The sequence below is a fragment of the Pollachius pollachius genome (genome assembly GCF_949987615.1).
Source record: "Pollachius pollachius genome assembly, chromosome: 15".
NCBI classification, from domain to species: Eukaryota; Metazoa; Chordata; class Actinopteri; order Gadiformes; family Gadidae; genus Pollachius; species Pollachius pollachius.
In genome coordinates this window covers 12,659,240-12,672,840 of record NC_136948.1, presented here as the reverse complement: position 1 = coordinate 12,672,840, position 13,601 = coordinate 12,659,240, and the positions used below count along the sequence as shown (strand labels likewise).

The 13,601-nt window shown below is 47.4% G+C and overlaps 1 protein-coding gene across 1 annotated transcript in view; it reads left to right on the top strand.

Moving 5' to 3' along the window:
* eml5 (EMAP like 5) overlaps window positions 1-12,138 on the top strand; it is a gene marked incomplete at both ends in the record, with an annotated part of 42,388 nt that extends 30,250 nt beyond the window's left edge. Inside the window, 20 exons of the mRNA XM_079751766.1 lie at window positions 766-897; window positions 1,103-1,191; window positions 1,578-1,754; window positions 1,981-2,182; window positions 2,456-2,582; window positions 3,383-3,461; window positions 4,052-4,181; window positions 4,474-4,572; window positions 4,892-4,912; window positions 6,011-6,184; window positions 7,074-7,282; window positions 7,951-8,108; window positions 8,727-8,841; window positions 8,946-9,134; window positions 9,350-9,522; window positions 10,034-10,196; window positions 10,362-10,465; window positions 11,426-11,579; window positions 11,875-11,975; window positions 12,102-12,138. Of these exons, the coding sequence (XP_079607892.1) occupies window positions 766-897; window positions 1,103-1,191; window positions 1,578-1,754; window positions 1,981-2,182; window positions 2,456-2,582; window positions 3,383-3,461; window positions 4,052-4,181; window positions 4,474-4,572; window positions 4,892-4,912; window positions 6,011-6,184; window positions 7,074-7,282; window positions 7,951-8,108; window positions 8,727-8,841; window positions 8,946-9,134; window positions 9,350-9,522; window positions 10,034-10,196; window positions 10,362-10,465; window positions 11,426-11,579; window positions 11,875-11,975; window positions 12,102-12,138 (2,633 nt within the window). The remainder of the gene's footprint in view (window positions 1-765; window positions 898-1,102; window positions 1,192-1,577; window positions 1,755-1,980; window positions 2,183-2,455; window positions 2,583-3,382; window positions 3,462-4,051; window positions 4,182-4,473; window positions 4,573-4,891; window positions 4,913-6,010; window positions 6,185-7,073; window positions 7,283-7,950; window positions 8,109-8,726; window positions 8,842-8,945; window positions 9,135-9,349; window positions 9,523-10,033; window positions 10,197-10,361; window positions 10,466-11,425; window positions 11,580-11,874; window positions 11,976-12,101) is intronic.
* Between the last annotated feature and the right edge of the window lie 1,463 nt (window positions 12,139-13,601).

The window sequence follows — 13,601 nt, the reverse complement described above, 5'->3', positions numbered from 1 at the left end:
CTCCTCCTCCTCCTCCTCCTCCTCCTCCCTCACCCCTCCTCCCCTCTCTCCCAACTGTTCTAAATTCTGCCCGAGGAGAAGGAATGACCTCCAAAATTTAAATGGTCCTCAAGTCTGCCCAGATTAGCTTTTCTTTGCCTCTTTGTTTCTTGGTTAATGGCTCAGACAGGTATCTAGCTGTCCTCTCCCTGTGAGATAGGCTGTGCTGCTGGAGGCTTGACCTAAATGAATGTAATAAGAGATTGGGGGAAGAAACATGGAGGAGGATGGGGGCGGTGAACAGAAATGAGTGTAAAGAATCTAGAATCTCTTGCCCTGGCCTTAATCTTCAATGCAAGGTGATTTCTCATCACCTGAACCATACGCTTAGTCAACGTCATCCATAATCTACAGGAACACAGATGCAGAACATTGATATTTAAAAAGGAATTGGCTACAAATCATTAGACATTAGACATATAGCGGATATTTTAGTCCATTGATCAAACTATTGACCAGATGCTTCCTTGACGACGTTAAAACAAAATTCATTTCAGCTGATTTAGTCGATAAGTTGAAAAAAAATTGGTGAGAGTAAGTTAAATGTAATCATTGTTGGTATGCGCAGAAAAATCTCAAAAAGTGTAAATTAATGTAATGGGTGGTAAATCCCTGCTTTGCCGAAGTCTCCTCGTAGTATGTTCCAGGAGCGCCCCCCATGTCCCTGTAGATAACGCCTCACTCAACACACTGTGGATCTCTTCCCTGCTGCGCGGCTCGGCCCAGGTTCGGGGAAGTACCTGGCGGTGGCGTCGGTGGACAGCTTCGTGGACATCTACAACGTCATGAGCAGCAAGCGGGTCGGCGTATGCAAGGGATCGCTCAACTACATCACCCACCTCGACTGGGACAAGAGAGGTACGCACACCTTAATGCTCCTTAAGCCTGCTCTACGCTAGAAAACGATGCACAATCAATTCCTAGAGGACCAATCACAGCATGGCTCCTAGCGGACGTTAGCATTGGGGGGGAGGTTATAGTTCTGGGTTATTACCCTTGTTGAAATCGCCCTTTGATGAGTACAACGACTCACCACGGAACACCGGCGTCTTTTCAATCCCAGGGAAACTGCTCCAAGTCAACACCGGTGCGAAAGAGCAATTGTTCTTCGAAGCTCCCCGTGGAAAGAGGCAGACCATCCTGGCTTCAGAGGTGAGTACCGGCTCTGGCGCGAGGGCCAGGCCTGGGGGGTGATGGTGGTTGCCCGCGGCCTAGATCTGTTTCCTGGGTGGAGGGTGGAGGGTGGAGGGAGGAGGGAGGAGGGGAGATGACAAGGTGAAGGGCAGTGAAGCGTCTCCCTGGCTTGGCTCTAATGAGGCCCGTGGGACCGGGACGGGTGTCTGAGATGGTTGTCTTTATCGACTGCGACACCAGGACACCCTGGGGGGGGGGGGGCGGGGGGGGGGGGAGCGTTCCACACACACACACACACACTTCCTATCTCATCCTTGGTACCTATACCCATACTACCACCATCACTTCGACCTCCACCCACCCACCCATACTCACTCCTGTCCTGTGTCTCCTCCCATCTCCAGGTGGATAAGATAGACTGGAACTCGTGGACGTGTGTCCTGGGCCCGTCGGTGGAGGGCATCTGGCCTGTGATCAGCGAGGTCACCGAGGTCACCTCCGCCAGCCTCAGCAGCGACAAGAAGGTGCTGGCGACCGGAGACGACCTGGGATACGTCAAGCTCTTCAGATACCCCGTGAAGGTGAGAAGATACACCTGCGTTTTAGTCTCCTGTCTGTCGAACACAAAGCAAAACAGTACAGACGTTCCCTGTTCCACCAATCAGCGGTGACGTCATGCACCATTTTGCCTTTCGTTTAGTGAGTGAATTTGTGAATTCCCGTGTCTGTGAACACACCGCGGCGTGATAAGGTCAGAGCTACTGAGGATCCATGCTGACGTCACCGTGTCTCCTCTCCGTCCCCTAGGGGAAGTACGCAAAGTTCAAGCGCTACGTGGCCCACAGCACGCACGTCACCAACGTGCGCTGGACGCACGACGACGGCCTGCTGGTGACGGCGGGCGGGGGGGACACCTGCCTCATGATCTGGGCCCATGAGGCCGAGGGGCACCGCGAGATCCGCCAGTGTGACAGCGAGGAGTCGGACATCGAGAGCGAGGACGACGGAGGTGAGCGGCGCCTCAGAGACGTTGGCTTAGCTCAGGTGTGTGTGCCACAGCGGGCTGCCTTGTAACTGGAAGGTTGCTAGTTCAATCCTCCTTGATGAGTTCAGAGGTGTCCCCGAGCGAGACACCTTACCCTAACTGCTCCTGACGAGCTGGCCGTCGCCTTGCGCCGTTGACTCCACTATCGCTGTGTGAATGTGTGCATGAACCGTTGTAAGTCGCTTTGGATAAAAGCGTCTGCTAAATGCCCTAAATGCCGTCTCCCTGGGCTCTCAGGCTATGACAGCGACGTGACGCGGGAGAACGAGATCACCTACACCATCAAGGCCTTATCCACCAACGTGCGCCCCATGACCGGGGTCAAGCCCCACATGCAGCTGAAGGAGCCCTCTGTGGACGAAAGGTACGGGGCCCGCTGAGGCCCCCAGAGGCCCCCCCCCCTCTGATCATAACATCCATCATCCACCCAGAGATCTGTCGATGGACACATGCAGACAGGAAACGCCGAGCCGTCAGCTCAGCGCGGCTCGTGTTAGCATGTCTTCTTCAGTCCTTTGATTTCATACACTATGCATGAGATTTCACACCCACTCCCCCTTGTGGCCGACCCTTTTTAATAACGTAGACTCTTCGACTTTTCTTCTCTCCTGAATGGCTGTCTTATCTGTCACTGTTCCGCACCCTTCTTTAATTCCACTTGAAGGCAGGGGGTAGTCAGGTAAGCTCATGCATTTCAAGTCATTATAATAATACATATATACTTTCGGGGATATATCTCTTTTTAAAATGACGCGTGTGATGTGTGTAGATCGGATGACAACTTCTTACTATCGACTTAGCTATTGCTGTGTATTATTATTAGACAATATTACAGCAGAATATTTATCTACACACTGCATCCCTAGACTATTGGTAGCTGTAGAGGCTCTTTCGGACTGTGTATGGCATTGAACGGTGCATTTATTGTAATCGGTTTCTTGAGTGCGTCGGTGGGCAGCAGTGAAGTGGTTAACGAACAACCTATTTCTAACACTTTATTTTGTGTTGTCTTGCTGCCATAAAGGGGGTCAAGGTAAGGGACATGCGCTCTAAAAGTGAATTATTGTGGTTGCTGGTTGGTGAAGGCCTTCTCCATATAATCTTAGACAAGTGTCGAGTGCAAGGTGTCGCCTAAAGCTGAATGGTTCCCTGCATCTATTTCAGACCTCCAGTTAGCCGGGCTCTGCCGCAACCAGAGAAGCTCATGACCAACAACGTGGGGAAGAAAAAGAGGCCCGTCGAGGTGAGACATAGGATTTGTCCCGGTCCGGCCCCCAAACCCCGTCCTGGCTCCATCTTGGTTCTAGCTTCTGGGTGCGAGCTGCATTCAGTTCCACCGCTGCGAGCGTTTAGATCAAGATGGCAAGGAGGTGAATTAGGGTCCATGAATTCCTTGTTTTCCCCGTGTACGCGTGTACACACATCCTGCATTGGCCTCGGGTCTGGCGCCAACGCCATATTGGAGATGCTGGAGCTGCGTTTTTTCTGGATGGAAACCGATTAACATGAGCCATTTTGATTCATGGGTGTGATCTTTATTTTTTTAATATATATATATTTGGATGAAAAGAAAATCTATATACATATAATAGGATTTTATAGGAATAGATGAACAAAGACAAACAAGCAAAATAAAGAGGACTGTAAGAGTGAGTGAAGTGCGGGTGCTGTACTGCTAGTTATCCTTCCACTGCCAAGGCCCCACCGTGCAAATCACCTCCAGACAGCCTCCTCAGAGAGCAGCAGGCTCTACAGATGGTCCTCCCTTCATATCAGTCGTGTTGTCATGGCGTTGACCTCCCTGACTGTGGTCTTTTTCTGGCGTTCCCGCAGGACCTGGTGCTGGATCTGGTGTTTGGTTACCGTGGCAACGACTGCCGCAATAACGTGCACTACCTGAACGAAGGCGCCGATATCATCTATCACACAGCCTCCGTCGGCATCGTCCTCAACCTGACAACCTGTGAGTGGGACGTGGATATAAATAACACACTAGCCACCAAGTCATGAGTCACCACAGGGCATTGACACTCAAACAACATCATGCATTAACCTGTGTGTCTGTGTGTGTGTGTGTGTGTGTGTGTGTGTGTGTGTGTGTGTGTGCGCGCGTGTGTGCGCGCGTGTGTCTGCTTGTACGCGTGTGTGCATGCGTGAATGTGTTGTGCACCCATTTCGATATGTGCATATGTGTGCGTGTGCATGTGTGTGCACCTGTTTGCTTGTGTGTGGCCGTGTGTGTTTCTTCCTCCAAGCCTGCCAAAGTTTCTATGTGGAACATAGCGACGACATCCTGTGCCTAACCATCAATCAGCATCCTAAATTCCCCAACGTGGTGGCGACCGGCCAAGTAGGTACGTACACAGGCTGGGAGGGGCCAGCGCACCTGTCCTTAACCCCCCTCCTTCCTCTCTACACTCTACGCTGTGGGGTAGGGGGGGTGGCAGACCACTGCAAAACATTGCCCACCCAGCCTCACGTCTTACAGCAGTCAGACCCACGTGAAGGCTGAATAGTTTGGTGTTGCATGTCTCCATTCCTAGTATGAGGAAGCAATTTACAGAGGGAAAATACAGAGGGAATTATGGAGTTTAATAATATATACGAATTTTGTGAAGTGTGAAGATTGTTAATCGCGCTCCTGTGAATAATTCCTTCTTTTACACGTTTCAGGTGACACAGGTGACATGTCAGGTAAGACACCTTGTTTAAAGATAATTCATATTCATGCAATAATTCTGATCACTTAGTAACACAATGTATTCCTTTGACACACTGCCATCTACTGGCGTTTGGGTGTTTTTTTCTGCCCTTTATTATGTCATCACTACCTTTAAAATATATTAAAGGGATTGAAAATGAAGCTGGGAAAATACAACTTTTAGAATATGTCAGTGTTAAAAGCCAATTCACACCAATGGTTTATTTTTCAGAGGCTCCCACTTAAAAGTTGATTCATGAAGCCAACATCGGAAATTCAACCAACTCTTACAACAATAGTTTCAAGCAAAACTTATTGCATTTTATTCAATTCAATTTTAGTTGTACAGCCCTTAATCACAGCTACAGTCTCAAAGGGCTTAACAGGCCATATATCTTTAACACCCCCTAACCCTAGCCCCCCAGAGGGCAAGAGAAATGAGTAAGGAAAAAACCTTGAGAAGAAACAGAGTGGGGAATCCAGGGATGGCTCGGAGTCCAATGTGTGGCATAATTAACATACATTTTAAACATTTTAAATCATTTAGAAAATAAAAAAAAAAACATAAATAGTGTCTATGGTGATGGGGTTCAGTCCTTTACCTCAGGGTCCATTGTTATAATAAATTAATATAATAATATAAATAAATAGTGACCCTTCTGGTCTTGACTCTTCTTCTCTTGATTCTTCTATTCTTGATTCTCCTGGTCTTATTTTTTCTGTTCTTGATTCTTCTGTTCTTGATTCTTCTTGATTTGACTCTTCTGTTCTTGATTCTTTTGGTTTTGATTCTTCTGTTCTTGATTCTTCTTGATTTGACTCTTCTGTTCTTGATTCTTTTGGTTTTGATTCTTCTGTTCTTGATTCTTCTTGATTTGACTCTTCTGTTCTTGGTTCTTCTGTTCTTGACTCTTCTGGTTTTGATTCTTCTGACCTTGACTCTTCTGGTTTTGATTCTTCTGACCTTGACTCTTCTGGTTTTGATTCTTCTGACCTTGACTCTTCTGGTTTTGATTCCCCTGGTCTTGACTCTTCGGGTCTTGACTCTTATGGTCCTGTTTCTTCTGTCCTCCTCCCTCTCTGTGTCCCAGCCACCTCCCCGTCCATCCACGTGTGGGACGCCACGACCAAGCAGACGCTGTCTGTGCTGCGCTGTTTCCACTCCAGCGGGGTGTGCTCCGTCAGCTTCAGCGCTACGGGAAAACTCCTGCTGTCAGTGGGCCTGGACCCAGAACACACCGTCACCATCTGGAAGTGGCAGGAAGGTGGGTGTACACCACACTCGCTGCTCCATGCAAGCACGCACACACACGCATGTGCACATGCACGCAGACGCACACGCACATGTACATGCGCACACACATACACACATGCACACATGCATCCGCAAAACACAAACACGCACGTTCACACATTCACACACAAACAGATGGACACACACAAACACATTCCCACACACACACACGCACGCACGCACGCACGCACGCACGCACGCACGCACGCACGCACGCACACGCATGTGCACATGCACACAGACGCACACGCACATGTACATGCGCACACACATACACACATGCACACATGCATCCGCAAAACACAAACACGCACGTTCACACATTCACACACAAACAGATGGACACACACAAACACATTCACACACGCACGCACGCACGCACACACACACACGCACGCACGCACGCACGCACAAGCACACACAGACACACGCACACACACTCCATACCCTGCACCTTTACCCGAGCAGGCTGAAGTCCCTTCAGTGTTGAATCAATGTTGACTATTTGGTCATTTACCAGGCACTTTTATCCCAAAAGTGAATGATCTATACATGTCATGAAGCAGGTAGCGATTATATATCTTGCTCAAGGATGCCTGCAGTTTGATTGCTGACTTGCGGGGATCCACCCCACTGCACTAGCCATCCTAAAACCCTTCATGTCCAACATTATTCAAATGTATCTAAAAGTATAACATTCCTAGTCATAATCAGTCTGTGATCAGTGGTTGCTTGTGAAGCCTGCTACGAATGCACACACTGAGACCCAAGTTTCGTTTAGGGTGAAGTGTTTGACACTGCCTTAGTGACACCCCTCGCACTGCAGGGAAGGTCAGGTCTCACGGTGCATGTCTCCACAGGCGCCAAGGTGGCCACCCGGCAGGGCCACACCCAGAGGATCTTCGTGGCCGAGTTCCGGCCGGACTCGGACACCCACTTCGTGTCGGTGGGGATCAAACACGTGCGCTTCTGGACGCTGGCGGGCCGCGCGCTGCTCAGCCAGAAGGGGGTGCTGAGCACCATCGAGGACGCCCGCATGCAGACCATGCTGTCGGTGGCGTTTGGGGCCGTAAGTCGCTTCTCTTATCCCACGTCACACACACGTTACGTCACACAACGAGGAAGACGTCGAGCTTCATCTCAGGAGTCAAAAAGGCTTTGCCGGTTTTAAGCAACCTCTGCTTGGCCTTCATACATTATGTTATTATGATTATGTTCTAATAATCGAATAACGGAACCTCGCACGCTGGTCTATTCATCTTATACCTCAGCCACAAACAATGGTTAGATATAAGCTACTTTATCTATAATTTTATCGGTTAATGATGGACTTAATCCGTTGAAATGAATGTATTCCTCCATGTTGTTTGAGCAAATGGTTTTTTGCGTTGACAAGGACATATCCATAGTCTGACCCATAGTCATGTTTGACAGTAGTTTTTAATGTTGTTTGTTGGAAGAAATCCAATTGTTTTTGAGCCGTTGGCAGTGGTGTCCCGCCCATGATAAATAATGCTCACCCTTGGAAAGTTATTGACCGATCAGGATCGAGATTTACCCATGCTTTGGTATAATATAAGATGATACTTTTGGCTTGAGTGTCTTTGTCAAATGCTAACTGATCCATTATGCTCCGATGCGAATGCCCTCCTGTCATATTGCTGTTGATGTTGTTGTTGCAATGCTTGCCCTGCTCTTGTAGGTCAGTAGATTAGTGCAGGTTTGTTTTCTTTTCAGAATAACTTGACCTTTACAGGTACCATTAGTGGGGATGTGTGTGTGTGGAAGGAACACATTCTAGTGAGAGTAGTGGCCAAGGCCCATACTGGGCCGGTGTTCACCATGTACACCACCCTGAGGGATGGCCTCATCGTCACCGGGGGCAAGGAGAGACCGTGAGTACTGCTCTCTCTTTCGCTCAGTCACTCACTCACTCACTCACACACACACACACACACACACACACACACACACACACACACACACACACACACACACACACACACACACACACACACACACACACACACAGGTACTGGACATACAATAATATCCCATTATGTACCATATTGTATTGAAACTTAAAGTGATATTGTTAATTTTTGTGCTTGAATGATATACATATATTGATGGTAAGAAGTCTTAATTTGCTGCTTATGACTTCTTAATTGCAGACCTTTGCTTTGGGTTGTGGTTTGCACATGCCCGCTGCTTAGCTTTTGGAGCATAATTTGTCATAAATTGGTCTGGGTCTTTTTTTTTTAGCAGCCATAATTTTGGGGGCCCCCGCTAGTTTCATGGGGTCCTACGCGCTCTGCGTACTCTGCGTATGGGGAGCGGTGGCCCTGGGTTTGCATCTGTCCCAGGTCCTCAAATAATTACCAAGTGAATAAATTCATAGCCACCACGTTCAGCTCTTATAATCGGCAGATTAATCAACAATGAGCGTATCATTTGTTTCAGCCTTGGTTGTCCAGGGTTCTGACGGCTGAGGTGCATGTCTGTCTGTGCAGGTCTAAGGAGGGGGGGGCTCTGAAGCTGTGGGACCAGGAGCTGAAACGCTGCCGGGCCTTCCGCCTGGAGACAGGACAGATCATAGACTGTGTCCGCTCCGTGTGCAGGGGGAAGGTACATTATTTTGATCCTTGCATTCAGATTTAGGTCTAGTCGTCTCATTGCTGCCACGGCTGCGGTTCTCAGATGCGACGCTCACCGCCTCCTCCATCTTGTAGGGAAAGATCCTGGTGGGCACGCGGAACGCGGAGATCATCGAGGTGGGGGAGAAGAACGCGGCATGCAACATCCTGGTGAACGGCCACATGGACGGGCCCATCTGGGGCGTGGGCACCCACCCCTCCAGGGACGTCTTCCTGTCTGCCGCAGAGGACGGCACCGTGCGCCTCTGGGACATCCCGGAGAAGGTCAGCCGGCGCCCCCCCAAACATTAATTCACTGTCAATTGGTCATTAGTTGTTAGTTAATGCTTAATACTACATTAACTAATGTCAATGAATGGTTAATTAATGCACCCATATTGTAAAGGGATACCAGCATGGGTTACTGTTGATGGTACATAAATACAAACACACAACGGGCATTCTGTGCAAATGTTTGCCTTTTGTCTTGGGGGAAACAGAAGATGCTGAACAAGGTGAACCTAGGTCACCCAGCGCGGGCCGTGAGCTACAGCCCTGAGGGGGACATGGTGGCCATCGGCATGAAGAACGGGGAGTTCATCATCCTGCTGGTGGCCTCACTCAAGATCTGGGGCAAGAAGAGGGACCGCCGCTCCCCCATCCAGGACATCCGGTACGTTCCCCACCCGGACCACCAGGATGCCTCAGAAAAAAATGGAGTTCCGATACCGATACCAATTTCGGAAACATCTCCGATACTGGCTAAAATTTAGTGCTGGGTTTCGGCGAATACACAAGTCTATTCGCCGAACCGATACCATCAAGTGACTAGACTGTGATGGTACACTACGATGTTACGCTGTGTTTGTTAATGTTAAAGGAAAAAAAAAAAGGTTGGAAAGCCGCAATGGGAAATGCGTCATCTCTGATCTCTATCTCTATCTACTTCTGAAAAATAATGTGTCGGCAGTAAGTAAACTGACTATACATTGCTGTCATTGGTAGAGAACCCTTCAATAAGAACAAGTGCTATTAGTAGTTACAATGCCAGATTCTGTATCGGTATATACTCGGTATCTGCCGATACCCGTATCGGGAAGGAAAAAGTGCTATTGGAAAATCTCCAAGACACAGCCTTTTTTATTTGACCCAATGATGTCAAATTATGTTGGTTTTCTCTGCAGTTTCAGTCCAGACTCCCGGTACTTGGCTGTGGGTTCCACTGAGAGTGCAGTGGATTTCTACGACCTGACTCTCGGGCCACAGCTCAACCGCATCAACTGCTGCAGGGACATACCGAGCTTTGTCATGCAGATGGACTTTTCCGCCGACAGCTGCTACGTCCAGGTACGCCCGCACGCTGCAGAGATAGGCCTTCACTGTGCGGGGCTGACGCCCATCACAATGTTACCCAGATTTGCTCTGGCCATCTGGCCAATCACAGCTGTTGGTCTTGGGATGCCAGGCTACTGTCTGACTATCGCAATCTCTTATCTTCTCCACGGCCCCCAGGTCTCCACAGGAGCTTATAAAAGACTGGTGTACGAGGTGCCGTCGGGGAAGCAGGTCACAGAGCAGATCCACATCGACAGGATAACCTGGGCCACGTGGACAAGGTGAGCAGCCACTGTTACGGTGTGGGGGTTATGGGGTTATGCTTTGGTCATGGGCCTGGGAGAGATGGGATGACATCATCTTACATTTACATTTTACATGTAGGGTATTTAGCAGACGCTTTTATCCAAAGCAAATTAAGATAAGTCCATTTGTCCAAGTCCAACAAGTGTATACATAAAGAACCAGGACGTACAAGCGACAACAAGTGTATACATAAAGAACCAGGACGTACAAGCGACAATAAGTGTATACATAAAGAACCAGGACGTACAAGCGACAACAAGTGTATACATAAAGAACCAGGACGTACAAGTGACAACAAGTGTTTACATAAAGAACCAGGACGTACAAGCGACAACAAGTGTATACATAAAGAACCAGGACGTACAAGCGACAACAAGTGTATACATAAAGAACCAGGACGTACAAGCGACAACAAGTGTATACATAAAGAACCAGGACGTACAAGCGACAACAAGTGTATACATAAAGAACCAGGACGTACAAGCGACAACAAGTGTATACATAAAGAACCAGGACGTACAAGCGACAACAAGTGTATACATAAAGAACCAGGACGTACAAGCGACAACAAGTGTATACATAAAGAACCAGGACGTACAAGCGACAACAAGTGTATACATAAAGAACCAGGACGTACAAGCGACAACAAGTGTATACATAAAGAACCAGGACGTACAAGCGACAACAAGTGTATACATAAACAACCAGGACGTACAAGCGACAACAAGTGTATACATAAAGAACCAGGACGTACAAGCGACAACAAGTGTATACATAAAGAACCAGGACGTACAAGCGACAATAAGTGCATACATAAAGAACCAGGACGTACAAGCGACAATAAGTGCGTAAGAGGGATGTGGGAGTTGGTGGGCGGGTGGGGGGGAGGCTCTAGCGGGTCGTCTTCATGGTAACGTTTGGGTCCTTGTGCTTAGTGTGCTCGGGGATGAGGTCATCGGGATCTGGTCCCGGAATACGGACAAGGCGGACGTCACCTGTGCCTGCGTGTCCCACTCGGGCCTCAACGTCGTCACAGGCGACGACTTTGGGATGGTCAAGCTGTTTGACTTCCCGTGTCCAGAGAAATTTGTGAGTACCTCTCTGGGGAATGTTGCTTTGATAGTGCTGATGTAAGGCAACTAATAGCTACTCAACCTTCAGCGTCTGATGAATGAGATGACTTGAGGATAACATCAATTAAGAGATAACATAGTACTGATTAACTTAGTACGAAATTGAAGGACAGCATTATAAATACATAAATGTGAAAATATCGAGAGTTGAGACTGACAGTATTGACAGCATATGCTATATTATTAGATATATAGTTACATAGGGAAAATGTATTAGTATTATTTAATCCTGGTTTTGGTTTCCCTATTAGGCGAAACACAAACGCTACTTGGGCCACTCGGCTCATCTGACCAACGCCCGTTTCACAAACGGAGATCGCTACGTAGTCAGTGCGGGCGGGGATGACCGGAGGTATGACCCTTCAGACTTCATCCCCTAGTGATGACAGCCTCTACACACATCAACCCCTGGGAGAAATACTGAAATGAATCTGGGTGAAATTAACCTGAATTAACCCTTTGTACTCCCTATGTCCAGCCTGTTTGTCTGGAGGTGTGTCCACGCCCCTCACTGAGGATAACAACAACAACAACAACAGTGGAGTGTTCTCCCGTGACAAGTCTCCAGGTGAAGCATGGACCCTCGCCCTGTAGGCTAGGACGGAGAACAGATGTGGCAGCTATCCCATGACAGAACACCTGACCTGACTTACTGCCTCAGAAAACAAAAAGTGCAAGAGTATACTAGGTGCAAGTCTCATCAGTTCTCACCATGGATAGAGGGCGATCTAAAGTATTTCTCTCGAACAAACAAAACAAAATGTATTTTAAACGCGTTTTATGATTTTTATTTTTCAAAGTAAGAGCGGCGTGACTGACGATGCCATTTCAGAAAACATGTAGCAACTGACTCAGCCTTAAATCTACATGAGGTGATGCATTCGGTTATTACTTTTCTAATGTCACCATTCCTTTGACGCTGTCGGACCATGCACTTGGTTTCACGATGTGAATTGCTTTTTTTTACAAAGTATTTGAAACTCTCGTGGCCTTCCTCCTGAATGTAACATCCACGGTTATGTTCTGGATGTCAGCATGCCAAAGCATACTATGCACTGTTCAACTGACCTGGTCACTGTGTCCCCCCCTCCACCCAGTGGTTTGTTCATGTGACTGTGTTATTGATAATGGTTGAGCCTCACCCCCCGCCCGTCCCCTTAGTGAGTGACTATGTGTGTTTAGCCGTCCTGTAGCTTGTACTAGTGACCCCCCCCCACACCTCCATTGTGTTTTGAACTGGTTCTTTGGGATGTGTTGGTGGTGATGTGGGTGTGCATGGCTAACTGAAGGACAATCTGTCTGACCAAACTCCTAAGAAAAACAAAGAAGTTACAAATGATACTTTTTTTCCATGACACTGTTGCATTTCTCTTGGGTCACTTTTCAGTGTGCTGCTATGGTGTATTATTGATGTGCTTTTGTTTTTAAAGTGTGACTCTCTTCCCCCCCCCCGCCCCCGAGAGTCATTGTTGAAACTGGTGATGTGAAATGTGTAAAAGATATATTGCTTAACTTGAATGTTTTATCATAGTGGAAATATGAAAAGGTGCAAAACATTTTGCCCTTTGTATTATGTCTAATGAACAAGTTGTTTCTGCATACCTTGTTTTTCATTGCACCAATGTAAATATCATTTGTAGATATTGTTTTTGTATATTTTGTGAGATGTTTTCTTAAATACTAATTTAATAAAAAAAAATTAAAAAAACAATAAACACAATGTTGAGCTTTAGTGAGCTACAACGTGCCAATTTAAATGGACACATACACTTCCAGAATTATTAATTAAAAAAATATATCTAAAGTTTCGTGAAAATATATCGATATGTAGGTAGTGTATATACAAAGGAGAAATACCTAATTAATGTTAAGAAATGCCCAGCATTTCTCCTGAAAAGTATTCATATAATCCAAAGTATAATAACTATATCTATGATACATACTAGAGTAGGCCTGTCTAAACTCATACCTTCACCCT